General features: G+C 39.9%; 1 protein-coding gene across 1 annotated transcript; it reads left to right on the top strand.

Annotated features, from left to right (window-relative positions):
• The first annotated feature begins 443 nt into the window (after positions 1 to 443).
• Positions 444 to 25,778, top strand: IL12RB2 (interleukin 12 receptor subunit beta 2). The gene is made up of 17 exons (XM_081948275.1): positions 444 to 505; positions 4,856 to 5,342; positions 6,321 to 6,360; positions 8,650 to 8,909; positions 10,776 to 10,890; positions 11,946 to 12,124; positions 13,692 to 13,834; positions 15,667 to 15,805; positions 17,309 to 17,388; positions 18,071 to 18,290; positions 18,773 to 18,973; positions 20,142 to 20,243; positions 20,572 to 20,730; positions 21,968 to 22,102; positions 22,945 to 23,047; positions 24,707 to 24,794; positions 25,174 to 25,778. Exons 2-17 carry the CDS (start codon positions 5,285 to 5,287, stop codon positions 25,690 to 25,692), a joined length of 2,541 nt encoding a protein of 846 aa, XP_081804401.1. The 5' UTR covers positions 444 to 505; positions 4,856 to 5,284; the 3' UTR covers positions 25,693 to 25,778.
• Positions 25,779 to 27,158: the final 1,380 nt, after the last annotated feature.

Below are 27,158 nucleotides of genomic sequence, written 5' to 3'. Positions count from 1 at the left end.
CAAAAATCGAAGTTTCAGTCAGGATCCATTTCCCCTCTCAACATTTAGGTCCCGACCTTGGCCGTGCTTTCTACTGCAGGCTGCTTACTCCAAATACCATTTGGGATATTTCTTTTTTAATAATAAGCTGCTAGGGGATATGTACTCCACGCGATAGGCTTTTCTTTAATTTTTAAATGTACCATGGCTGGGATAGTTAGTGCATTTAGCACGCTAATAGGACACGTGGATGTAAGTAATATTTTGTACTTTGTCTTTTATCTATGCCGTATCAATTCCATCCGAAACATTTTTTTTTAATTTCCTGGCCATTGGTCAGATTAAATCAATGCTGAAATTAGTTCTTAAGGCGTCCGCAATAAGAATGGTGGGGGCGGAGTGCTGTTTCCTCCCCACCCCTCCCTTTTTCCTTTTTTTTTCTCTCTCTCTCTTTCTACGAAGCAGCAGAGAAGATGCCGGCGGAGTGATGAGCTACGCGCTGCCTGCTGAGAATGCCCTGAGGCGGGTAAGTTGCCCTACGGGGCTGAATAGGGAAGGAAAGGGAGAGATTTTTCCCGACTCGCTGAAGATTTGGGGAAGACGGGAGGGTGGATTCCTCGGCGGGCAAAACTGCCTGCTCCTGCCCTGGAATCTTTTGCAAACAGAGCGATCCCATCTACTCACTTCGGTTCCATTTCTGGGGATCAGATCGATCGAGTGTATGGCCCGAACAGCAGTAGCATTAAAAATAAACAAAGATGGAAGAGCTCTCGATTAAATGAGGGGGGGGGGGAGAAATGGACAATCTTCTAAGGCAGGGGTGTCCAAACTTGGGAACTTTAAAACTTGTGGACTTCAACTCCCAGAATTCCCCAGCCATGGCTGGCTGGAGAATTCTGGGAGTTGAAGTCCACAAGTCTTAAAGTCCCCAAGTTTGGACACCCCTGTTTTAAGGTTTTTTTAAAGGAGCAAAATATTACCCAGTCTCTGTCTCTTTATATTAATCAGGCTTTGTTAGCTGTTACCATTTTACAGAAAGTGCTACTAAAAGCTGCCTTTCTATTAAAAGAAGCAAAAGGTGAAACCCTCTTATTCTTAAGTAAAAACTTGTGAGAGGCCCGAAGCTCTTCGATAGGCATGCTGCGATTAGCAGCTCCTTTCTTGATAGACTTCGTGTACGTGGACGTACTTTTGTAGGTAGCAAAAATTTTGTCATCTGATTTCACCTTATTCCTTTAAATGAAATAATAAAATATAAAAAGTTGGGTCTAAAGCGATGCTAGATGGACTCACAGTTGCGCCAGAGGCCAAGAGTTCGTGTTTAGGCTTCAGCTTGGAGAGATGTAGTACTTTTAAATCAGCGGCTTGGGTTAGACCTCTGATGTGATGCTTATCAATTTTCAGATGATTCAAAGCTGAAAGGGACAAGTTAGAAGAGATTTTTTACAAAGGTTCGAAGATACCTGAATACCAGGTTTCAGCAAAAAGGACTGAAATGAATAGGATGGAACTAACGAAGGGGATACGTACAGTTCTGCATCTGGGTTTGGGGAGAAAACTGAAAGGGACAAGGATGAGATGGGGGAGATCTATCTTGGCAATAGTACACGTGTGAGGAATCTGGGTGTCAAATTAAATATAAGCTAGCAGTGGGATGCAGCTACTAAAAAGGTAAAGCCGGTCTTGAGGTGTGTTAACAGGAATGTAGAGTCCAGATTATGAGGAGAAACTGTTCAATTCTACTCTGCCCTGGAGTTGGGGACTGTTTGGAATACTGTCTCCAATTTTGGGCATCACAGTTCTAAAAAGTTAATGACAAAACAGAGCACCTCGGAGAATTAGCTATCTACGTGATGAGAAGTCTGGAAACCAAACTGTATAAAAATGGTTAAATGTAGACTTATCCTATGGAAGAGATGATTGAATAGTAGGTTTCAAACTTCTGAAAGGCTGTCACACAGAAGAGTGAGCAGATGGTTCTCTGTTGTGCCAGAGGACTAGGACAAGTGGATTAAAACCATCTGCTGAGTGGTCAGCCTTCCTGGGTAGATCAGACGGGAAACGAATCAAATTAGCTAATTCTATTTTAGTGTAAGGCTACATTAACAGAATTGTGCAAGTCTGAAAGTACAAATCAGCCACCACCATCTCTTTTTACAGCCTGATAAGATAGATCCTTTCTAAGTTTCTTTCTCTGTCCATTTTGCAGTTGCGAGCTCACCCCTCTCCTCCTTTATCTCATTGTTCCCAAGGCAGCATTTCTCCCATCTCTCAAAGCCATTCCTACAATAGGATACTTATAATTACAAGGGTAAAACTGGTATCAGAAGGAATTTCCTGACCATATGAGCTGATAGCCAGGCTGTTATATTATATCATCAGTTCTCCTTCACTGAAGGTCTTCAAGACAAGCTGGATAGTCACCTGTTAGAGTGGTATAATGGATAGTGCACTCTGCATTGAGCAGGAAGGTTGAACTTGATCGTCCTCCGTGTCCTTTCCAACTTTTTTATTTCAGCACTATAACAGACTTCATCCAAAAAAGGTATATTTCCAACACATTTCTGTCACACTACATCATTTAAGGACAGTGGGATCTCTTAGTTGTCAAGAAAGGTGGTGACTGGCTCATCTTCTTTGGTTCCATTCAAGCAGACCCTGGAGAGCATCCATCTGGGATGCTTTAATTTGAATTTTTTGCACCAGGCTGATAATTATAAATGTCCCCTTTCAAACCTATGATTCTATGATAAATAGGAAAACTAATAAAAAAAGGAACATTTGAGCATATATTTAGGATTGCTTCCCTTGGTAAATTTAACAAGTGCAACAAGCTATGAAAGTATAATTCCAAATGTGCTTGTACAACTGCTAGAAGATCAGATAGTACAAATTAACTGGAACAACATGAAAGAATCATAGAATCTACGAATCTATGAATACTAAAACCAAAGTGTAAATATAAACGGAATCAATTACATAACAAAAATAAAGTACTGGTTTGGACAATTGTTCAAGAGAAAACAATGGTGCTTACCTTGCCCAAAGGTGAATCTTTGTGGCTTAACATGTTAAGTTTGTTCTGACTTATAAGCATACTAGAAATCCACCAACATTGGTGTGTGTGTGTGTATGTACATTGCATGCTGCCATAGGTAGCTGTGTTTAATTCCTCTCTGTTGACTGCTACACCACATGGAAAATATTTTTTTTGTAAAGAGACAAGTTTTCTTAATATCCTGAACTGATCACTCATCCAGTCTATTCTTTTGACAGATAAAGAAACTGAAAGAGCTTTTTGATGTTCTGTTTTGTCATACTTGGGAAATGATCTGAGGAAATCAGATATTCATCAGATAGTCACTTACTCCTTCCAAAAGATGGCAAGGGAAATGGTTTCACAGATAACACACTTTTCCACTTAAAAGGAATGAACTACCTAGACAATATAGATATCTATCTTGTACTTATTTTAATGTTACGCTGCATGTTTTCCACATTGACTAACTCGCTTACAGTTCCTGCACAAACATTTCTGTGCATTTTTTTCAGCACAGAAGGGATTTAAAACATTTATGTGATATTACATAGAATTGGAGGCCCAGAAAGTAGCAATCTGAATAGCTTTATCATTTACCAGGAACAAATTATCCACTATACATGGTCCATCAAGATTATGGCATATCAATTAATATTCAAGACTCTGCAAATCCCCACATTCATAGCTTCCATCTCCTGTGATATTGTCCATATCAAGTTCTTCTTACATCGTGACACCTCTATTCTCAAGTCTTGTCCAAATTTTCCATATTCCATGTGGGAGATGGTACCCAAGCAAAGATCTTTCCATAAAGTTGTCCAATTTTCACTGTCGTTCGAGTTATTGCCTGCTATTGTATGTTTTTATTGTTACCTTCCCCTCCCTAAAAGATTTCAGTTTGTTTTTTAATTGACTTGTACACCTTAGAGGTTATAGTAAAGGTAGGGGAGAAATTCTGAAGTGATTTATCTTGGTCTGATTTGTTTATTTATTGCATCAGAAAACCCTGGCATTCTAACAGGAGTGTATAGACTTTTTATAACCATTGTATGGTGGTGAAAGAATGACAAAATGTGAGCCTTTAAGATTTATGTCTTGTCAATGAAGGTAAATCCTTGCCCATTAAACTCCCCCTTCAATATCTATGATTTGTTTATACAAATTGTTTATTGTTTATATATTTTGTTTTCTAAATTGTTTATATAAATTGTTTGTGACTGAGAAGGTACATCAGATGTGCCAAGCTAAGCCTCCAGATTACAACCTAGCTCGGTTTCCCACTCCAACTTCTGAAGATGAACCTCATGTAATAATTTAAAAAAATAGGCATGCCGCACCTATGATTTATTGATGGCTTCCACAAACCATATTGGTGGCAACCATTGAAACCTTCCAAGATTAAGAAACTAGGCAGACATAAGCAAGTTCTTTCTTGGGGTGGAGGCACAGTCTTTGGTGAGCAGCAGTGATTTTAAAAAAAGATAGGGTTCACATCACATCCGTTTGGGACTGAGATTTTCTAGCTGAGTCATCTTTGCTCTAGAGCAGGGGTGTCCAACCTTGGCAACTTTAAGACTTGTGGATGTCAACTCCCAGAATTCCCCAGCCAGCATGCAACTAGCAACAATTCGTGATAGTTGAAATCCATGTCTCTTAAAGTTGCCAAGGTTGGTGACCCCTGCGCTAGAGTTTGATCACAGAGTTAAATATTAGAAACAACACCTTTCTATCTGGTTACAACTCTTATTTCTGATTCCTTCCCTCATATTTTTTTAAAGTAAATCTAATAAACCTGATAAGGCTTTCCCTCTAATTCGCCTCTCTGTTTCGTTTCAGTCTTCATGAACCCAGAAACAAAACTTGGGAAATATTGCTCATCACTGAAAAGAAAGAAAGAAAAAGAAACCAAAGACATAGGTTTCATGACGAATCACATACATCATGAAGTATTGTTCCTGAACGGAGGGGTGGGTGGATGGGTAGAGAAGCAGCAAATACAGCTTGGGAAGGCAAGACTCTGAAAGAAAAGACAAACCGTGGATCCAAACCATTTGGTTTCTTGGCAGAAGCATCTGCTTTTAGAAGAATATCCACACTTCATCATTCCAATGCAGTATGATTGTTTGTGGTGAACTCCCAACTTTTCAGTCCTGTGCCAAAAATACGAAAGTGTCTTCCTCCTTAAAGGATTATTTGCTGATTATATGTACTGATTATTAATTTAAAAATAAAATCAGGAGTAAAAATTCAGCAGAAGATATCAAGATGATCAACATAGGAAGCTTACCTTTAAAAATGTGGTTTTTAGTATTCTTGGGAGCAGGTGAGTGTGTTTTTGGAAATCTGGGACTTTTTTAGCCTATGTATCTTCAGTAAGGGCAATAATCTAGAAGAGTCACAGGAGGAAAAATATTCCTATCCTATCATAAAGTCGTCTGCCAAGTGGGGAGGGTGATATGTGAACAAAAGCTTCATCCAAACTATAGAGGTACTGACCATATTCTCATTACTTTAAATAAAGAGCTGCCTGAGGTTAGAGCTTGGGGATACAAACAATGAGTAATGTAGATTTGATGTAGACAATGTACAATCAGCAGTAGAGTTACTAGATAGTCTGAACAGCAAATTTGGAGAAAGAACTACCGTATTTTTATAAGACACACCAAGATTTTGAAGAGGCAATTTTTAAAAAAAAGTTTTTGCACTCTGCAGACCTCCAAAAACGACTCATTTTTTGCAAAAACAGGCCTGTTTTTTTTTAAAAAATGGCATGAATAGCCTTTAGGGGGCTGGTAGAGTGCTTGAGGGGGCAAAAATGGTCCGTTTTTCACTCATTTCTGCCCTCCCCAGTCCCCAGGAGCACTCTGAAAGCCTCCTAAAGGCAATGCATGGCCATTTTGGTGAAGGCGGAATTTCTGGAGGCAAAAAAAAATGCTGTATTCAGTGTATAAGATGCACCCAGATTTTCAGCCTCTTTTTTGAGGGAAAAGGTGCATCTTATACTCTGAAAAATACGTTATGTTAGTGTGAAGAGGATCTGGACTCTCATTTCTTGACTATGGGAGGTCTAACTCCAGTCTATTCAACTTTGAAAAAAATTCAACTTGAGCTGAACAAGTCAGCAGATCCCATAATTTCCTCCTGTAATGAAATCTGTACAAACAATACTTCTTTACTTTTACAATTACTTAGGTTTTGAAATTGTTTATGAAATTGTTTTGAAATTGTTTATTTCCTTTTACAATTACTTAGGTTTTGAAATTGTTTATTATGAAACATCTTTGTGTTTTTTTTATTCTAGGAGTAAACGTTTTGCTATCAGAAGAATGCAAGAGTAAATGGTTGAGTAGCATCTTTTTTTTCTTGAAAAGAAAATAGTTTAAAAATTATTTGATTTTATTTATTCAGTTTCTACAGATGTCCATTTCAATCAATGATTCTGGGCAGCTTACAATTAAAAAAATATGCCACAGTTAAAACAATAAAAACATTTTGAAATAATACAAACATTTTTTAAAAATCCTAAATAAATATACATATCCTTCTGTCCATTGGGTTTTTAAGGTGGCTGAAATAATGCAGAATTCCTTTTATGATAGTTCTACATTGGTTGTGACATCCACTGAGGCAAATATAGACTCTTTTGTTGACAAAGAGCTATTGGAGAAATAAGCTGCTTGCATTTTTTTCAGAGTTGAAATTTTGTTCCATTCTAAGGATTTTTACTCTAGTTGGGTCTAGTAAACAATCAGGATAGGCCCTACAAACACACTTTTTTTTCTTTTTTCTTTTGCTCATTCGATCTCCTTTCTGGCAGTGCTTGGGTGTTCTAGCAAACCCTAGAGGAGAGATTCAACAGACCCTGCTTTGTATGACATATAGAAGCTGTGTTGTGGCACGCAAAGGAAATGGTGGCGGTTCTGCTATTTTTGGTACATAACATGCAACAGTGAGAATATCAATCAAGAAAATCCAGATTCAAGCTAAACTGCTTACATGAAAAACTTTCCCTGAAAGTTCTATATATAATGATCTATTGCCGCCAAATCAATTTCTAAGATAAAAGTGGGAGGAAGGAGAGATAAGAACAGGTGGAAATAACAGCATTCGAATTTGACAGAGCCCTTCCTTCCTCTGCCTCTCCATGTGTCTCTCTCTCTCAGTGACCGCAGCCCACTATCTCACGGTGTAACTGATTCACCTGTACAACCATTTCAGAGAAGCTCATGTGATTTCCCTTCAATAGCTATAGAGGAGAACACCCAGGAAGTTGCAGCTCATGGGCAAGTGATCTCACTATTATGTCTTCTTTCACTGCCTGCATAAACACTGGAAACTTGGCTTGGCAATCTGAAGGCAGCAGAGCAATGGTAGGAGATTCCTTGGTTTGCCCAATAATGCTTTAATGGCTAACAAGCCGAGACAAATGTAGAGACAAAATTGGTACTTAATTTTGGGAAGATTAAAAAAGAGAAGGCTTCAAGTTTGGAGCAGCTTCCTTCAATCAGATGTTACTTGTGCCATATATTTCACTCTGGTAATCCCCAATCGATACAGGTCACTTAACACAATGGGCACCAAAGCCCAACAAGGACAGAAACCAAGAGCAGAATATTACCTCCCTTCTATCTGCTGCCTTTTACCTGCAGCTTACAACATTATGGGTAGCCCTGAAAAGAGAGGGAGGCACTTAAGTATCTATGTGGGATTTCAAAATTTGAACTATACTTGATAAGAGGGGCTGTTTAACTGGGACCACCAAAATAATTGGTCCTGCACTTAAAAAGATCTTGAATCCAACTTTTTTTTTGGAGGACACCAGCTGGAAAAGACTATATAACAACATTACACTAATGATAGACTTTGAATGTAGTCTCCAGGATCAAGAATAAGAGTAAATAAGAGTAAATGTGAGCATTTATGGGACCCAAGACCATAAATGAGAGCAGTGGTGGGATTCAACCAGTGTAACCGGTTCGCTGAGCATGTGCTCAGTTTGCAGTGCATTTAAAAACAGCTCAAAAACTTACCTTCTACTGCAGCCCCGGTGAGTAAAACAGCTGAGGCGGGCAATCCGCTCTCCCGTATCTATCATCTGGACTTCAAACAAAGGAAATATAAGTCAGTATAAGTGCAGGGGCGGGCTGGCGGGCCCCCTGATCGTTGGAGCGAACTGGTTCGCTTTCAGCTGATTGTCGGAATTACCGGTTCGCCTAAACCAGTCTGAACCGGCTGAATACCATTCCTAAATGGAAGCCATGGGATGTTAACAAAACTAAGATGGCTGACTATGGAGTTCTGCTGCTGTTCTGATTTTTCTCCCTTTTTCTTTTTTACTCCTTCTGTAGATGTCCTTGTGGGCTGTTTGTTTTGCCATATTCGGGGACTCTACACAAGCATTTTTACTGGCACAGGGCAAAACACGGTGTCCAAAACCCAGTTTATTTCTGTTGCAAGAAGTTAATATTTGTTTATTAAAAGATTTATACAGCTCCCTTTTTATACAGCCTCAACTCTTGGCTCCCAAAAAGAAAACCAATAAATACAATAATCATAAAAGAGTAAAATAATAAAATGAAAAATCCTGCATCTTAACTGTCCTCCTTGTTGAGTTCTTTCCTGCCTTCCAGGGGACAAATGAGTGCAAATGGCACGGAGCTGTCATTAAAATCAACGGTGGATCTGTCCTGCTGGCTAAACAAGAGCTTCTACCGTAGGCATTGTAACATCGTTTTGTTACACAACCACTCCATTATCAGTAGCAGCAGCTCTCCGAATTCTTCAATCAGGACCCAGGTTCTACTGAATATTTTTGGGAGGCAGACATTTGAATGCGATTGCAAAGCACCGAGATCACAGCGCATATGTGGAATTTATGTTGTTGTTGGAAGTAAGAAGCTTTTTAAAACTTTTGTTAACTATGTACGGAAGAATATGGGAAGGGAATTTGTTCTGTTATGAATATATGGTTTTATGTAATCAATGAGACATAATGAGGTGGTGGGATAAATTAATTGGAGAAAATTAATATTAGAATAATAGCAGTAACTGAGGAAAGACAGATTTTGCCTTTCGTGAGATGGGTGTTTTGCTCAATATGGCCATCGGACAAAAAAAGAATTCTTGCCTTTGACCATGTTATACCTAATAAAAATGCTTATGTGTTATAATCACTCAAAATTTTGAATAGAGAAATGTGCTGTTATCTTGTTCTCTGATTTTTTTTTTATTAAAAGAGTTTTGTACAAACAAATTTTCCCCCTTTTCACCCCCCCGCCATACAATGTAAATCTCATACAAATACTATACCCCCCCACCCCCCCCGCAAAAATTCACATTCAAATATTATACCAAATACTTTGCCCCCTCCCCTCCCCCTGTCTTAAAGTAAATTACTCGTAACCCCTCTCCTCCCAGCAAACACAATATAAATTTCTCTTAAATTAATAATAACACATTGATCCCATTTTCTAAGCTAATTTAACATCTATAACTCTTAATATAAATTTCTCCTAGAATAACAATGTTTCGTTAATCCCATCTTCTAATTTATTCATACATATATATTGCCCCGCCCTCCACCCTAACCCTCCGCCACCTCCCACACGAACCCACCCCCCTGACTTCCGCTGTATACCACTCTAACAATTCCAAACATCCCATATATTATTTACTCTGATCATCTATCAATCTGAACATTCTTACCTAAAGGCTACATAATAACTCCTAGTCTGGTATTTATTCTGTATATAATCAATCCATTTTGCCCATTCCTGTGTATAATCCTCCTGTTTCTGAGCTTTTAAGAAAGCTGAAATTCTGATTTTTTTTTTGATAACTCTTCATCTCACTGCCGGTCCTATTTTCTTTTCTATTTGAAATTAATAACTCCCACTAAGGCTTTGCCTACGAAAATAAGATACAGGCTTTCATCTTTCCACTTTTATGCTATAAAGGGTTTGAGTAGCTGGATTATTTAGCAAAAATAGGACTGCAGTGAGAAGAACAAGAGTCACATAACATATGTTTACCTACATATCTACGTTTAAGAAACATAGTGGCTAAGGGACGTGGTAGCTAAGGGATGTGGTGGCTAAGACGCTGAGCTTATCAATCAGAAAGTCGGCAGTTTGGCAGTTCGAATCGCTAGCACATAACGGAGGGAGCTCCTGTTACTTGTCCCAGCTTCTGCCAACCTAGCAGTTCGAAAGCACGTAAAAATGCAAGTAGAAAAATAGGAACCACCTTTGATGGGAAGGTAACAGTTCCGTGTGCCTTCAGCGTTTAGTCATGCCGGCCACTTGATCACGGAGACATCTTTGGACAGCGCTGGCTCTTCAGCTTTGAAACGGAGATGAGCACTGCCCCCTAGAGTCGGGAACGACTAGCACATATGTGTGAGGGGAAAGTTTACCTTTATCACTACTGCTTTGTTGCAATGTTCAGCAACCCACTTCCCCTCATCAGATCCATATAAGAAAACCACCACAAAACCAAGCTATTTTTTGACAATATTATCTCTTCTGAATTAATGGGGAAAATAAGATGAAAACTTAATGTCTCACTTCCTTGGTGGAATATATGTATTATTACTGTACACATGACAGGTCTTTCCTCAAATAGGTTTGATGCATGGATTCACTGTACACTGGAATGTTCAAACAGACTCTTACACAATAATTTTTATAAGAAAGAAAGATTCAAACCAAGAATCATTTCCTCCCATCTCAGCTGTTGACTACTTTTCTTTTTTAAGTCGCTCCAGATCAACCAAAAAATGTATCATGTGCCCAGTATGGAAAATATGGACCCACCATTTGTTCTTGGGATAAAGGATATTATACCTATCTGTTTACTACCTATACACTATGGTAAGTAAGTTCTGTCTCCCTTATAATTAAGTTTACATCTGGCCAATTCTGCTTTATCACTTCATCTCTGTTTCCATTTTCTTATGTACCACCTGGGATGAAATGAGTGGAATTTGAGCTAGCTTTGATAAAAATATTGGCCATGGTTGCCAACCATTAGAGCTTAAATACCCTGACATCCACTTTTGCTCTGCAAGCATTTTTTGAGGATTTGTTCCCATTCTTAGGGTAATTCAAAATATTGTAAAGTCTGAGGCAAAGGAGAAGATGGCATAGTCCATGATGAGTTGAACCTTATTTAATTCTACAAAAGGAATAACATCCTTCACCTTAATAAATTGTTCTGAGGTTGGAAGTTAGGTTGGATGTTCTTCAATAACCAGATCCAGCTGATATTATTGCTTCCTCCTTAACATCTGTGGCTTTAAAATCGGTGGCTGTCTCTCACAATTTATCTTTATATTGTGAGTCGAAAGTTCAGGGATAAAAGTTCTCTTATCTCCTCTTCCCTTTTCTAATCGTCTGTTCCATTCAGAAGATTTTCTTGATGGTTGGCAGAATGTAATTGTATCCAATCGTAGACCGATATCATGGCTTATAATAACACACCTCCCCCTTTTGGCCCTTTGGTTTAATATCTTTGGGGGCTGTTACAGATTCGGGTTATATCACATAAATATTGATAATTTTTAGATGCACCAGAGGTTTGGGATGGAGACTTTGATATAATAAAAATGCCAATTCTTTGATTTGATTTGATTTCGTGGTGTGTGTGTGTATTAGAGCAAACAATTAAACTGGATATTATAATAAAAAGTGTCAGATTCAAGTCACATAAAAAGAAACAAGTCTTTATTTATGAACTGAACGTTTAAATAATTTCTGTGATTGTCATACAATTTTATATAGGTGTAAAATAAACCTAGGCAAGGAAAAAAGAAGGAAGGAAGGAAGGAAGGAAGGAAGGAAGGAAAGTGGGAAGGGGAATGAGAAAAAGGAGGGGGAGGAGAAAAGATCATTCACACTGTTAATCTCTGTTTCTTTTTTTGTTGCAGGGTAACAAATGAAACCCCCAATGGGACAGTCTTGGGAGAAAAAAATAGCACTACAGTTCACACAGTAGATCTCAGGAAAAAGCTGGACTTTGAAACCACTTATACAGTTGTGGTCGAAGCCACAAATAAACTTGGGAGCAATTCGTCTGAACCAATGCAGTTCACATTAATAGACATTGGTAATTATCAGGAACTAAAGATAAATTATTGGAAATAATATTTTGAGTGAAGATTCAATTTCTAATCAGTCGGTCAGCTCAACTAAAACAACTCTTGTATTGAAAGTGTTTTTGCTGCCTTTGCTATATGTCCTAGTGTACGCCGCCCCGAGTCCTGCCTGGAAAGGGAGCGGCTAATAAATTCAAATTTATTATTATTATTATTATAAATACTGGTAGTACTTTGCAACCCTTGATAAATTGCCTTTGGAGGTGGCCCTTTTGATGGTGTTTAAACCAAAGTGATGTAGAAATTCCTGCAAGTGTTGCATACAGAATACAGACCCCAGGAAACCCACTGGGATATAGGGACTAAATAGGACTGCAGTCAACTCCCCACCTGGTCCTGGAGTTTTCTGTATGACATTGTTTCATTCATTATCTCTAGCCCAACCTATATTACATGGTAATGTTAATTGGGATAAAATGAAGGGGAAATCCCTCATGAGTCTTATTTTGAGTTCCACGGGTGGGATAAAACTACTAAAAAGTCAGGTTTCTGCCACTGATCTTTAAACAATAAGAAAGTATAAATCTGTGTGCTTTCCACCCTGACTGTTTTTGGAATTTTTGGACTCAGCTTTACAAATGCATGCCTCTTGAAGACAAACAATATCAAGTGTGTATGATTTGCTTGTGAAGTTGTAAAGATGCTCCTTGACTTAATGACAATTGGAAAAAGAATCTGTTCTTGCTAAGCAAGATACGTTAAGTGAGTCACACCCAATTTTACAATCCTTTTTTTTGCCCCTGTTGTTAAGCAAATCAGTCTAGTTGTTTAAGCGAATCACCTGGTTGTTAAGTGAATCAGGCTACCCCCCCCCCCACTTTGCTTGTCGGAAGCCAGCTGGGAAGGTCACAAATGATGACTATATGATCCCAGGATGCTGCAACCATTGTAAAATGCATGCCGTTGCCAAGCATCCAAATTTTGATCGCATATATGTGTGGATGCTACAATGGTCATTGAGTGGAAGGACCAGTTGTAAGTCACTTTTTCTCCCAGTGCCGTTGTAACTTCAACAGTTGCTAAATGAATGTTTGTAAATTGAGGACTATCTGTAAAGGTTTAACAGAGGGATGATTGGAACAAGGAAATAGATTATATAAAGCAATGGGAATATGTGACCCTTCTAGGATTATAGACAGTGAATCGCTGAATATAATTTTCAAGGTGATAAGCAGGTGATTGTATTGTTTTTGTCTCCCACTTACGGTCTTTTCAGAAGCATCTAACATAGGGGTGTCAAATTCGTGTCATCACGACGGTGTCACGTGACATATCAGGACTTCCCACCTTTTGCTAAACCAGGCATGGGCGTGGCCAGCGCATGACACATCTGGCCCGCGGCCCATGAGTTTTACAGCCCTGATCTAACATATAACTGCACGTAACAAGATATAGGATTAGTCAGTCTGGTCTTGAGAATTCTTATAGTATTGTTAATATTATGGCTCAGAATTTTATTTCCAAAAATAATGTTGCGTTTTTGTTCACGTTGGTGCATCCCTGATCATCACAACACAGTGAAGCCTCACCCTCCTGTGAACCTCTCAGTAAGCTGCGATGCCTTTATTCCCCAAAATTGTACCATCTTCTGGCAAGATCAGCAAGAAACACAGGGCTTTAGACTGAGATACCAACCAATCCACAGTAATTCCTGGATTACGGTAGGAATGTTGAAATGAAATGAAATTGCTTTATTACAGGGTTTGGACAACAATACAAATAAAGACAGAAAGTAAGGATATTTTATTCTTTATAATTATGCAAGTTGTTATTTTCTATATTGCTAATGTAATGCCTTAGTGATAGTCAGATATGTCAGCATTTTCACTCCCATAGTAAGCATCCAATAGAAAAGAAATCAACAGCATGTTTTATGCAAAATATATCCTGATGTAATGGGAGCAGATTGTTGGTGCTTTCTGGTGCTTTTCACCTAAATCATGTCCCTGGAGGCAAAGTTTATAGCAAGATATTGAGTCATACTTTTGTTCTTACTCAACTAGGGAGTGAATATCTTTAATACTGCACCCATCTCATTTTTAATTCTGGATTCATAATCTGTCATTAATTTAACACATACTTCCAAATGTGTACCTACTAACCAACATCAATAGCATGATCTCTATCTGCTCTTTTGAGTCTTCTGCACATTTTTTAAACCTTTTGGTGGATACAAGATGCAAGATAGCATCCAGAATGCTTCTTTGCACCAAAAGAAAGCAAATAGTTCTCCAGGTGACCACAAGTAAACGCATATATCTTACTAAGCCGTAATACAGTTGAGTTTTGGCTTAACATGCTTTGTGCATTGAGCACTTGTGCTCTATAAACTAAGTACAGGATATAGAAGCAGGGAGCTTAGTACAGAGGTGAGCAACTCTCCCAAGCATGTTATAATCTTGTTCAGTCCTGATATTGTGGTCTCCAGCAGCTTTCCAGATCATGCTTGCACAATTTGATGGCAAAACATGGTATGGTTCTCTCTCTCTCTCTCTCACACACACACACACACAAAGGGAGGAAAGAAGAGGGAGTCAAGCTATTCTCCAAAACACCTGAAGGCAGGACAAGAAGCAATGGGTGGAAACGAATCAAGGAGAGAAGCAACCTAGAACTAAGGAGAAATTTCCTGACAGTTAGAACAATTAATCAGTGGAACAGCTTGCCTCCAGAAGTTGTGAATGCTCCACTAGAAGTTTTTAAGAAGTGATTGGACAATCATTTGTCTGAAATGGTATAGGGTTTCCTGCCTAAGTAGGGGGTTGGATTAGAAAAGGTCCCTTCCAACTATTCTATTCTATTCTATTCTATTCTATTCTATTCTATTCTATTCTAGAAAATAGATACATTAAGCTGCCGCAAGGGAAAAGGCATCCATCTCTAGCCTCAAAGTCATCCAAACATAGAACAACTGTTGATTTCACTGCATTGCCAAACCCAATGCTTGCATGGTGCTTGGAAGCCAAAATACAAGTGAAACTGCAAACATTTCCATGTCGCTTTGCTGGCATGATGTGTTGCAACCAATGTGGCATCTTCAGGTAACAACAGTTACGAATGGCATGATATAGTCGTGCAATGTCTGAATCCAACCAATGATAAAAATGATAGTTTTGCAATTCTGCCTTGTCCCATCAGTGAGGTCCTAACCGACCTAGTAATGTTCATTAGTGACAGACAACTTTAAAGCAGCCTCACACCTCTGTATGGAGGAGAAACAAGATGGAGATTTGTGTTTACAAAACAATGAAGCTTTGGTCCCAGCACGTAATTAGGAACAAAGGTGAATGCTTGCGCCAGGTCTGGCTTTTAATTTAGAAGAGCCTGTGTCTCTCTTGCAGTGCCCAACTAGGGCATCTTATAGCACTTACAGGATTGTTGCAGGGTTCTGTTGGGTGTAAATAGAGCTTTTCTGTCTCTCAGTGAAATTACCAGAGAAAAACAGCTTTTATTAAGTTGCATCTGAGTGCTTTCATCTCCCTTTTCATACTAGCTTGAAAATCTAAACGCTAAAAGGTACGATCTTCATGACCTGCAGCCCAAGATAAAATATGAATTCCAAGTTTCCTGCAGGCTTTTTCTGGAAAGGGGTTTATGGAGTGATTGGAGCCCAGCATTTCAAACAGAAGCAGGTAATAAAATAATAACTCCACATGTCTAACATTTATTTTGTTGCTGACATAAAAATAAGTCATGGATAAACTAATTCAGGCCAGGCTGCAATGTCATAGGAACTTAGGGAGAAATGAAAAAAAATATTTTTAATGTCCTAAAAAACTAAGCGAGAGAGGGAAGGTCTATCTAAAGCACTCTCAGAAAATGGCTGCCACAAGCATTTGCTCATTCACAAAATGGTGGGGATTGATAGTAGTCAAATTCCATTTTCTAGGACAAATAAGGAAGGTTGCTTTGCTCCACCACTTCTAGTCATTTGTGGGTGTTTTCTGTCCTTTAAAATTAATCTTAAACCTTTGTTTATTGGCAGACAAATACATTTCCAAACAAACTCTGCTGGTCACTCATTTTTTAAATTAATTTTAAGAGTGCCTCTGTAATCTATTGGGCTTCAATGACATGTTTGGGGGTTAGGATAATGCTTATGCTGCTTATGGTTTAGCTGGCACCAATTTCAACATCTCATCCAGCCTGGCTCCTTCTCTAAGCTGAGACTGAGATCACCTGAGACCAATTACAGCTAGTCCTCAATTTACAGCAGTTCATTTAGTGACTGTTCAAACCCTATCAACTGCAGTGATTCACTTAACAACAGTGGCGAGAAATGTTGTAAAATGGGGCAAAACTCCCTCAACAAATGTCTCACTTAACAACATACATTCTGGGCTCAATTGTGGCTGTATGCCGAGGATTATCTGTATCCCTTATTGCAGATAGGATGCTAATGTATAAGTAGTCTTTGACTTACGACTACAATTGAGCCCAAACTTTCTGTTGCTAAGTGAGACATTTGTTAAGTGAATTTTGCCCCTTTCTTACCACAAGTGAAACACTGCAGTTAATTTAGTAACACAGTCATTAAGTGAATCTGGCTCCCCCATGGACCTGGCTTGTGAGTAGGTTGCAAATGGTGATCAAATGACCCTGGGACACTGCCACCCGCCATAAATATGAATCACTTGCCAAGCGTTTGAATTTTGATCACGTGACCATAAGGATGTTGTAATGGTTGCAAGTGTGAAAAATGGTCAATTGTTAACTTTCTGAGCAGTTTGGTGAACTGGTTGTTGGAAGAAATCATTAGGGTGGAGAACCGGTTGTTAAATGATTTGTATCCCACCACTGACCTGTAGATATCTTGGAAAAAATGGAAAATGAATCGGGTGGCAATGCATGTTGATATCTCCCAGCCCTTCCCCTTTTAAAGATACTAAAAATGATGAAGACCCACTGACATCATACTTGGAAGAATTTCTATCTGCGGTCTGAGTTTTGGTAACTTTGGGGAAATTTCCTAGTTGGTAAGGGTAAATCATTACTTCTTTTGCTAGAATGAGTAAATCTTTGATTGCCAAGTATTCATAGCATTCTCCCATTTGTTTGCTGCCTAACACTTGGCCAACTTTGCTCCCAAATTGATGTAAACATTACTTTCTAAGGACATTTTTCTTGGTTCTCAGTGCCGTTTGAACCTGTTGATGTCTGGTATTTAAAGGAGGAGACCTCTTCCAAAATGCAGAACATTACTCTCTTCTGGAAGGTAAACCTTTCTGTATGCATCTTATTCTGATTTTTAAAAAGGAAATGGGGAAAGGAGCAGAGGTGGTATTCTGCCAGTTCTGACCGGTTCTGGTAAATTGGTAGCAGAAATTTTGAGTAGTTCAGAGAACTGGCACCACTGACTGGCCCCGCCCCCATCTTTTTGTTGTCTCCCGAATCGCGGCTGATCAGAGTCCCAGCTGATCAACTGGGTCTTCTTTTGTTGCCCTGCACAGAATGGAGCTGAAAAGCAGCTTAGTGGGGTGGGGAGGAATGGAGATTTTACAGTCTCATTCCCCTGCCATGCCCACCAAGCCAGGCCCACAGAACCGGTAGTAAAGACTGTTGAATCCGCCACTGGAAAGGAGGAATCTGCAATTCATAATATAGTTGCGCAAGAATGCAGCCATCACTGCTGCATTTTCCTGCGCAAAAGTGGAGCCTTGACAGATGGGGTCAAAAAGTACTTTCTTCATCTGCCAGAAAGCTACAGAAGACCCGCCCCCTTCTCTACCCTAGGCCCTCTTTAGCCAGCTGTGGAGAAAAATCAAACAGAGAAAGATACAACTTCATGATAGAGTGAATTTTTGGGCCCAATGTCTTTCCAGTTCTGGTGCAGTTGCCCTGTATTGGGGCATGACATTAAACTAACATGCAAAATGTTTGTTTTTGTTTTTTTACAGTCCAAAAATGTACCAGGAACAATAAGCCAAAACTTTCATTATCAAGTGATATTTCAAAATCTCAACCAGATGCCACCTAGAACTGCAGAAATGAGTGTGACCACCCACACTGTTTTCTCGCATGTCTCCCTTAAGGCAGATTATAACATAACACTTAATTCGAAGAATTCACGGGGCATCTCCCCATCTGTCTACATAACCACAAAATTGGGAATTACAGGTAAGGTACTTTTTTCTTCTTCAGAACTTACACCCTCATTAAGTTAATGGCCACAGAAAGAATTCCAGGGTGGATTTTGCTTTGATTCATATTAAATAGTATGAATCAAACAGATTCCTTCATCATATAACATAGTACAGTAGTACCAACTCAACAGATAAGGATAATTCAGTTTAATTTTCTTTTGCATTAGCTATTAATTTTGAATTTTTTTAAGTTCAATATTACAGATCACTGATTACTTATAGTTCCATTGGGGAGTTCAAAATCTTATTCCATCTTACTAACATCTCTATGAGCGTTACTTCCATTTCTAATTTAAATGTCTCCAGGGCTGATGAAGTTGCATTCCAGATGAGCTGAATAAAGCTATTGTTTCTTCTTCTTCTTCTTCTTCTTCTTCTTCTTCTTCTTCTTCTTCTTCTTCTTCTTCTTCTTCTTCTTCTTCTTCTTCTTCTTCTTCTTCTTCTTCTTCTTCAAAGAACTGCTACCACCTAACCAGGTGTCTGCCACAACCATGGAGAATGAGAGAATCGTTGTTAAATGGGAAGCACCTTCAACACCATCCTCTTTCATCAATGGATACGTAATTGAATGGGTAGAGATCCCTCAAGTCTATCACAGGAACAACATCTCTCCGACATGGTTTAAAATTCCTGTTTCTAATTGCACAGTGATAAAAGGTAAACCATATCCCACAGGAAAACACATTGCTAACAAGATAGTTTAGACAAGCAATTACAAACAAGTGTTGCTTTTAAATATTCACGCATTTAAGTCAGCATTGCACAGCAAGTCAGTACAACCTTCCCCAACCAATGTAATAGATCAGGCGTGTCAAACTCAATTTCATTGAGGGCCGCATCAGGGTTGCGTTCGATCTTGGGGGGGGGCGAGTGGGCATGGCCAACTCGACATCACTTGTGTGGTGGACCGGGCGGGAATGGGAACATCCTCCTGCAGCCCTCTGCCAGCGAAAACGGACTTTGGGAGGGCCACATTTGGTCCCGTCCCCCCCGAGTTCCGTTTTTGCTGGCAGAGGCGGCTCGTGCTGATCCTTCACTGTTTCCAGGACAGCCCCATGGGCCACATCTAAGAACCTCATGGGTCAGATCTGGTCCGCAGGCCTTAAATTTGACACTCCTGTAATAGTTGGATATGCTGGAATGGATTACAGGCAATCCTCAATTTACAACTGTTCATTTACTGACTGAAGTTAAAACAGCAGTGAAAAAAGTGACTTACGACTGTTTTTCATACTTCGTGACGCATTTTACAACCCGTGTCCTAAAGTCTTTCCTCAAGGCTTTTAATCTACAGATTGATAATTTTACAAGAACGCATATTGCATCTGATTTGATCTTATGTTTTCATTCTGCAAACTTCAGGAAAAAAAGAGCTTTAGTTTTGCTAATGAACAAAGTAATATTTTCTTATTGATAATCAATCCAGCAGAAGCAAGTCTGCATACCCTTTTACCCCTCAAGTCCAAATCTTTCCTAAATTGATCTGAGAGACAGAAAACATACCTGAAACACGTGGCCTTTAGGATAGAGGACCAAGAAGCAAAGACTGGGAAATTATGGGAATTGAAGTCCACACAGCTTAAAGCCACCAAGATTGGTGGGGGGAGGGGGGAGGAACAAACTAAGAAAAAAAAAAGTTAGCTTCCAAAAACACCATTAGATATCATTGTCTAAATCTAGACTCTAGGATGACTCAATGTCTACTCTATACCAATAAATAGCTGATTTGCAAACATCGTGTTGAAAAAAATATAACCACTCTCCTCCTAAAATTGTGAAGCGCTGCAGTCAGCTACCACCTGAAAGACCATTTTCTAATTTCTAGAGAATTTAAAGCCCAACGTATGCTACCACATCAGTGTGTTTGCGCTCTATCGGGACAGAGCAGGAAAAGCAGCTACGACCACAGAAAATATCTCAGCAAAAGGTAAAAGTAACGGATGGTTTGGTTTAAGGTCTGAGATCCTCTAAGACAGGGGTCGCCAACCTGTGGGCTATGAGGGTTTTGCAACCGGGCCATGGAAACGGTCGGCGAGTGCACAAGCGCACAAGCAAATTTTCACATGCTCTATTTTAGTGAGCAGCAGGGGTGCACGTGCACGCCACTCACATAAATGGAGCTGTGCATGGATGTGTGCAATTGTCGACCACTCATGCGGAAACAACCCCCCCCCCCCAATTGGCCTGCAAAGCCAGAAATGTTGGGGAACTCTGATCTGAGATAATCAACTTTTTCACAAAGCTTTCCTTTGTAGCTCCATTAACAGGACCTCAGATTGTGAATGTAACTGTGGAAGGTGGCAGCATTTTGATCTCCTGGAGAGAAGTTCCAGAACATCGGAGGATGGGATGTATCATTAGTTACAAGATTTATTTGCAGAAACAATTCTTTTCTGTACCCCCGGATGTCCACAGTAGGTACCTTATAAAAATTAATAACCCTAATTCTTAAAGTGCAAAATGCATAGGGTACTAAAAAAAGGGAGGGGGTGGGCAACTTTCAGTCAAGGACTAGCAACTTAAGACAAATAAACTAGCAGTAAACAATAGCCTCGTCAAGGAACAACCAAGATCACGCCTACCAATAATGACATGGCAAGCCACTGGTATAAATAGAGAGCAAACTCCAGTTCCTTCCAGCATTGATGATGTTCAATAGCTTCTATCAATAGCTTTCAGTCAGAAATTAAAGGTATTCAGATAACAGATTAACAGAGTTGGAAGGGACCTTGTAGGTCTTCTAGTCCAACCTCCAACCCAAGCAGGAAACCCTTACACCAGTGATGGCGAACCTTTTCAGCACTCGGTGCCAAAAACGTCATGCGGAAACGTCACACTCGCATGTCAGGGCTGTCGTCCGGAAAAGCCAATCTTCTGGGTTCTAGTGTGCATGTGCACCCGACGATCAGCTGGCCCGCACGCATGCACAGGGCGATTTTCAGCACTGCCATGCGCACGAAGGGATCACGCTCTGGAAAACCGAACTTCTGGGTTCTAGCACACATGCATACCCAACAATCGGCTGACCAGTGCGCATGCGCACAACAGTTTTCAGCACTGCTGTGCACACAGACAGCTGGTCATCGCGCACACATGCATGCCAGAAACACAGAAGACAAACAGGGAAAGCAAAGCGTTCTGGTGACATGGCTTCGCGCACCATTTTGGGCACATGTGCCATAGGTTTGACATCACGGCCCTACACCATTTCTGACAAATGGCAGTCCAGTCGTTTCTTGAAAGCCTCCAGTGATGAAGCACCCACAACTTCCGATGGCAACTTCTGTTCCCCTGGTTGATTTGTTCTCACTGTCAAAACATTTCTCCTTATTTCTAGGTTGAATCTCTCCTTGGTCAGTTTCCATCCATTATTCCTTGTCTGGCCTTTGGGTGCTTTGGAGAATAGCTTGATCCACCTTCTCTCTGTGGCATTCCCTCAGATATTGGAACCCTGCTCTCAAGTCTCCCCTGGTCCTCCTCTTCACTAGACTAGCCATGCCAAATACTTGAAACCGAGTACTTTGGGAATTGCTCTGTGCCCAAAGAAATGGAAACTGCTTTAAATCACCAAGGCAAAGATATGCAGCTTGATTTGATAAGAGCTTATGCTGGGAAACAATTATTCTTTCACCTTTTTATTTTTCTAATCAGAGCTCTCTAAACCAGCCCCACAACCCTTTTATATAAAAAACATAGAGGTTGGTGGTTCCTATGTGATTTGGATGACGGCTTCTACAAATGCTGGAGAAAGCCCGAAAGGGAATGAAGAGCTGATCTACATAAAAAGTAATTATAACATGTCACCATTATGAGTAACGGTTGAGTGTTTGTTTGTTTTTCAAACAAATTCATGTTAGGCAGATTATCATCTGTCAAAATGTTAGGTGAAATAGTTTGATTTTTAAACAGTAAGCTGCACAAGTTATTAAATTATCTTCTCCAATTGGAAGGTTGGGATTACTATATAGAAAAGTATCTAGGGTGGTTGCTTTAATAAACAGGTACTGTGTTTCCCTGAAAATAAGACCTCCCCGGATAATAAGCCCAATTTGACTTATTATCCGGGGAAGTCTTATTTTGGGGGAAACAGGGTAGTCTTTGACATATAACCACAATTGGGACCAGTTGTTATGGCTATACGTTGAGGCACCCATGTGACCAGATCTGATTTTATGACATTTCTTTCAGCAGTCTTTAACTAAGTCATAAATGTGAACCCATTCTTTCAAATGGGTAGGGTTGTTTTTACCAGAAACCAGCAAAAAACATCACAAATTGAGGTCGTGCAACTGACCAATAAGATGAGAGAGTTACCAAGCGCCCAAAATGCGTTTACATGACCACGGGGGTGATGATGTGGTGTGGCATTTTAGGATGACCAAAAGTGCTTTATGGGCTATAAACCATCTGTTCTGAGCCCATTGTGCTTTTGAATGGCCATTAAGCAACCAGTCGTAAGTTGAAGCTACCTGTAGTAACATGTGTGTCTTACAGAGTAATGCGTCATGGATCTCATCCAAAAAAGTTGTAAGAGACTAAATTAATGCCTTCAAAAAGAAATCAGATTTCTAAATTCTGGTTAATCTTCATTGTAACGTTTTAATACCTGTGCTTTTGTCTTAATGTAGCAGGTGAATTTATAGATGCTACCGACTGGGTCCCAATTGTAGCCATTTCCATTATTATTGGACTTTCAGTCTTCTTTTGCTGTATACCAGCTGTTCGGCGAAAGTAAGTTATCCTAATTTTTTTAGATGATTTTTTAAAAAATGTTTAACCATATCTAGTTCGCAGAGACTGCCTGGACAGGTGTGTTTAGTTTTCTTGGCAAGGTTTTTCAAAAGTTTCTTTGTCTTTATTGTCTCCTTCCCAAGGCTGAGGGAAACTGTCTGGCCCAAGGTCACCAAGCAATTTTGGACCTAAGGCAGGACTAGAACTCTCACAATCTCTTCATTTCTGGTTTGATGCCTTAACCAATACATGGAAGTGGCTTTCTTTAGATCAGGCCTGTCAAACAGATACGACTATGAGATCGGATTTCACATCCCTGCTTTAGATGATTAGTGTTTGTTAGATGTAGAGTGACATAAAATTACAACACAATAAAAATTGAATAGGATAATTCACAGGGGAAATCACTCTCTTGATTGTAAAGATATCCAGAATCAGTTGAGACATGCAAGGCAAAGTTAAGCAGGATGGTTTTTATTTAATTTTAAAAGTTTAATACCAACAGAGAAGCTATTAATGGCTGCCTGTGGACCCATAAAAACCTAAATTCCTCCACAGCAAACACAGTCCGTATCTTGTCTTTATCAACAACTTCAGATCATTATACTACGTTCATTCTTCATAATGATTCTGCTCGGTGCTCTACCTTTAACTATACTTTGACTTGTTGTGTTCCAATGCATCCATACATTTCAGCTCCTTATCTTTACATATGCATGGGCATTCAGCAAGATACCTGATAGGGTTCCATGGGTATATTTCATTTTTGGAAGCCAAAGGGGCCGTCTACAAAAAGACCCTGTTTTAAACATGGATGCTCTAATATTATCTGCCTTTTTAGTTGCTTCTTCCTTTCCTTTATCTTAGCAACCCCTCTATTGTATGTCTACTACTCCACTAAGAGCCCAAAAGCCAACCAGAAAAACCTTAGGCAAACATACATACATTGAGATATGTGGAGAAGGGTGCCCATCAAATGCTTATAGAGCCGCCACCTTCTAAAACTTGCTTTGGGAAGAGAGAGAAAAGTAAAGAGTTATGATTCTTTCATTTATTTATTCACTTATTTAATTTATATCCCCCTTCGTTGCATTTTTATAAAAAAGATGGCGAACAAACAGAATAACAGAGTTGGAAGGGATCTTGGAGGTCTTTTAGTCCAACCTCAGGTCAAAGAGGAGACCCTATACAGAGGTGGGCTGCTGCCAGTTCTCACCAGTTTGGGCGAACCGGTAGTTAAGATTCTGTGCAGTTCAGCAAACTGGCAAATCCCACCACTGGCTGGCCCTGCCCCTGCTCGTTTTCCAGACTGTTTTCCAGCTGTTTTGGGGGCCAAAACCAGCCTGAAAATGGTCTGAAAAACAGCCAAAAAACAGACCAGATTCACTTAACAACCACTAGCTTATCAACTGCAGTGATTCACTTAACAAATGTGGCAAGAAAAGTCATAAAATGGGGGCAAGACTCACTTAACAAATTTCTCTTAACAACACAAATGTTGGGCTCAATTGTGTTTGTAAGTTGAGGACTATATGTGTAGTACTCATGCCCGAAGACTCTCATATAGCTCTGCGTAGTTTAATAATTTCTAGAGATATTTTCACATCCCACAATTGGGACATAATCACTTAAAACTTGTTTTATTTTTTTTCTCACTAGGATTTTCTCTCTCTTTTCTGCTCTGGTATTTGGTTGGTATCCAGATCCAGCCAACTCTACATGGGCAAAAGAATTCACATCTACAAAGGTAAACCAACTTACTTGATAACTCCAACCCAGCTGATTGACTTTTCTTTCTGAACAGAAAAAGATCTTCCTTAAATTTGCAGTTAAAAAAGAATAAATATAAGTAATTTAGCTTCAGTTTTCTAAAATTTCCTCTTCTTGAAAGTAGATTCTCTCAGATGAAAAACACGTGCCAAGTTTATTGATGTGACATTCTCATACAAACCTCAGAATCTGTTAAACATTTGTGGTGAAAAAAACCCACTTTATACAAGGATTTACGAATGTCAAATTGTGCCTAGCAGTTATATAAAAGTGACATTTGTGCAAAAATGCTTGCTTTTAGAGAGGTATATTATATTATTATCAAACTCACATTTTCTCTCAATTTCTTCCTCAAGGATGAATCAAGTTCCAACTCTACAGTGTTTTTAAGCCACCCAGTCAGATCTGAAGACCCCGAAACTCTACAAATAAAGGAAATCTTAATTGAAAGACAGGGCTTCGCTTTTATGGATGGGCATGTATACAGAAATATGTGCAAGACAGAAGCACTATCTATGAGAACTAACAAGTGCAATTCTTTGACTACCAATATAACAGATAGTATTGGGAGCTATCAGTTGCCATCTTTGTACAAGAAACTTATACCTGAAGATCCGAATGAGAGCCAAGTATTTTCTGAATGCTTGGTTAATCCACTTGAGGATGCCACAGTAGATTACCTGCCTACCATCACACCGGCCATTATGACTTCTGAGGAAGACAGCTCTGGATCTGAACTCAGTTCATTGCCCATTTTCCCTATAACTTCTTTTCGAAGAAATCCAGGTTTTTTGGGTGGAAAACTTACTCTGGATGCTATAAAAATGGACTGTAATTCTTTCAGAGAGAAACCTTTTTTAAGAGCAGAGATATAGGGAATGTTGCTCTTAAGCATTAAGACTACCTATGCCGAGGGTCAGCAAAGTTAAACAGTCAAGTGCCACAAAGGTTGTAACTGGAAGCCCCCCCCCCCAATTCAATTCTGGAGCTGACCAAGCATCCGGTTCCCCCACCATAGTCTCTTCCTAGCACAGCATCCTTTTATCTCTGCTGACCAGAAGTCCAGTCGTCGTCGTCGTCGTCCCCCCCCCCCCCGGTCTCTCCTCCTGCAGCGTTTTTTTTCCTCTGCCTGTCCTAAACAAAAGACCTATCAATTGTGGAGCCAACCCGCAATAGGGAGCTGCAGCAGAGGGATGAAAGAGCCACAAGCAGCTCCAGAGCCGCAGGTTGCTGATCCCTGACCTATGCCTGGGGAGGGGGGGAGGGAGTTGTTGCTATTCTTGTGATACTGCAGAGGGCTCCCAAACGTCTCATGGGAATTAGATTCTGTTTTTGATTTTTACGATCTTAAAGAAAGATAAGCAATTTCATGATTTCAAAAACCTAGAGGGGATTAAGTTTTTAAGTAGAGGACAGATTTACAGGTAGAACATTGCAAAATTCATTGTTATATCAATGAATATACAAAGGTGGCTTTTAAAAAATGAATTCAGAAAATGTTAGCGACAATATCGACAATTTCAGTAATTATTTCTGCTTCTATGAATAGATTTATTTATTTTATTTTATTTATTTCTTAGATTTTTAGACCGCCCCTCTCCCAGAAAGGGACTCGGGGCGGTGTACAGTCAATACAAATAAAACCAGTCATAATAATAAAATACATTTAAGATACATTTGGAGGGGGAGATAGGCTGTACTAAGAAATAAATATATTCTAATCCTAAAAACATCACAATTAAAACCCCAAACCCAATTAAAATAAAATAAATCCCCGGGAGGTAAAACTAAGAAAGTGCCAGGCCAGCTGATTGAAATAGGTGAGTCTTTAACTTTTGCCGGAAGGAACGGAGGTCGGTGGTAGTTCGAATGTCTGGGGGGAGGTCATTCCAGAGGGTTGGGCCCATCACAGAGAAGGATCTACTCCTAGGTGTCGCCCGCTGGCATTGCCTAGCAGACGGCACCAGGAGGAGCCCCTCCCTGTGTGAGCAGATAGGTCGCAGGGACGTGTGTGGTAGGATGCGATCCTGCAGATAACTAGGTCCTATGCCATGGAGCGCTTTAAAGATGGTGATCAATACCTTGAAACGCACCCGAAAGGCCACAGGTAGCCAGTGCAGCTCGCGCAGGAGAGGTGTTACGTGGGAGTAACGTGTACTTCCCATAATAACCCGCGCGGCTGCGTTCTGAACTAGCTGCAGTCTCCGGATGCGTCCCAAGGGAAGCCCCATGTAGAGGGCATTGCAGTAGTCCAGGCGAGACGTCACCAGCGCATGAGTGACCGTGCGCAGGGCACTCCGGTCCAGTAGGGGGCGCAATTGGCGCACCAGGCGAACCTGGT

Source organism: Natrix helvetica (assembly GCF_964273705.1).
Source record: "Natrix helvetica genome assembly, chromosome: 3".
In the NCBI taxonomy this organism is placed as follows: domain Eukaryota; kingdom Metazoa; phylum Chordata; class Lepidosauria; order Squamata; family Natricidae; genus Natrix; species Natrix helvetica.
The sequence above is the reverse complement of the archived record's forward strand: the minus strand, read 5'-3'. Positions and strand labels throughout refer to the sequence as shown.

Excerpts from the sequence above, each read along its gene's own strand:
- IL12RB2 (XM_081948275.1), top strand. The coding sequence starts at position 5,285 with ATGATCAACATAGGAAGCTTACCTTTAAAAATGTGGTTTTTAGTATTC. Across the intron at positions 23,048-24,706 it reads ATACCAGCTGTTCGGCGAAA|GATTTTCTCTCTCTTTTCTG; the intron begins GTAAGTTATCCT and ends TTTTCTCACTAG. Across the intron at positions 24,795-25,173 it reads AAGAATTCACATCTACAAAG|GATGAATCAAGTTCCAACTC; the intron begins GTAAACCAACTT and ends TTCTTCCTCAAG.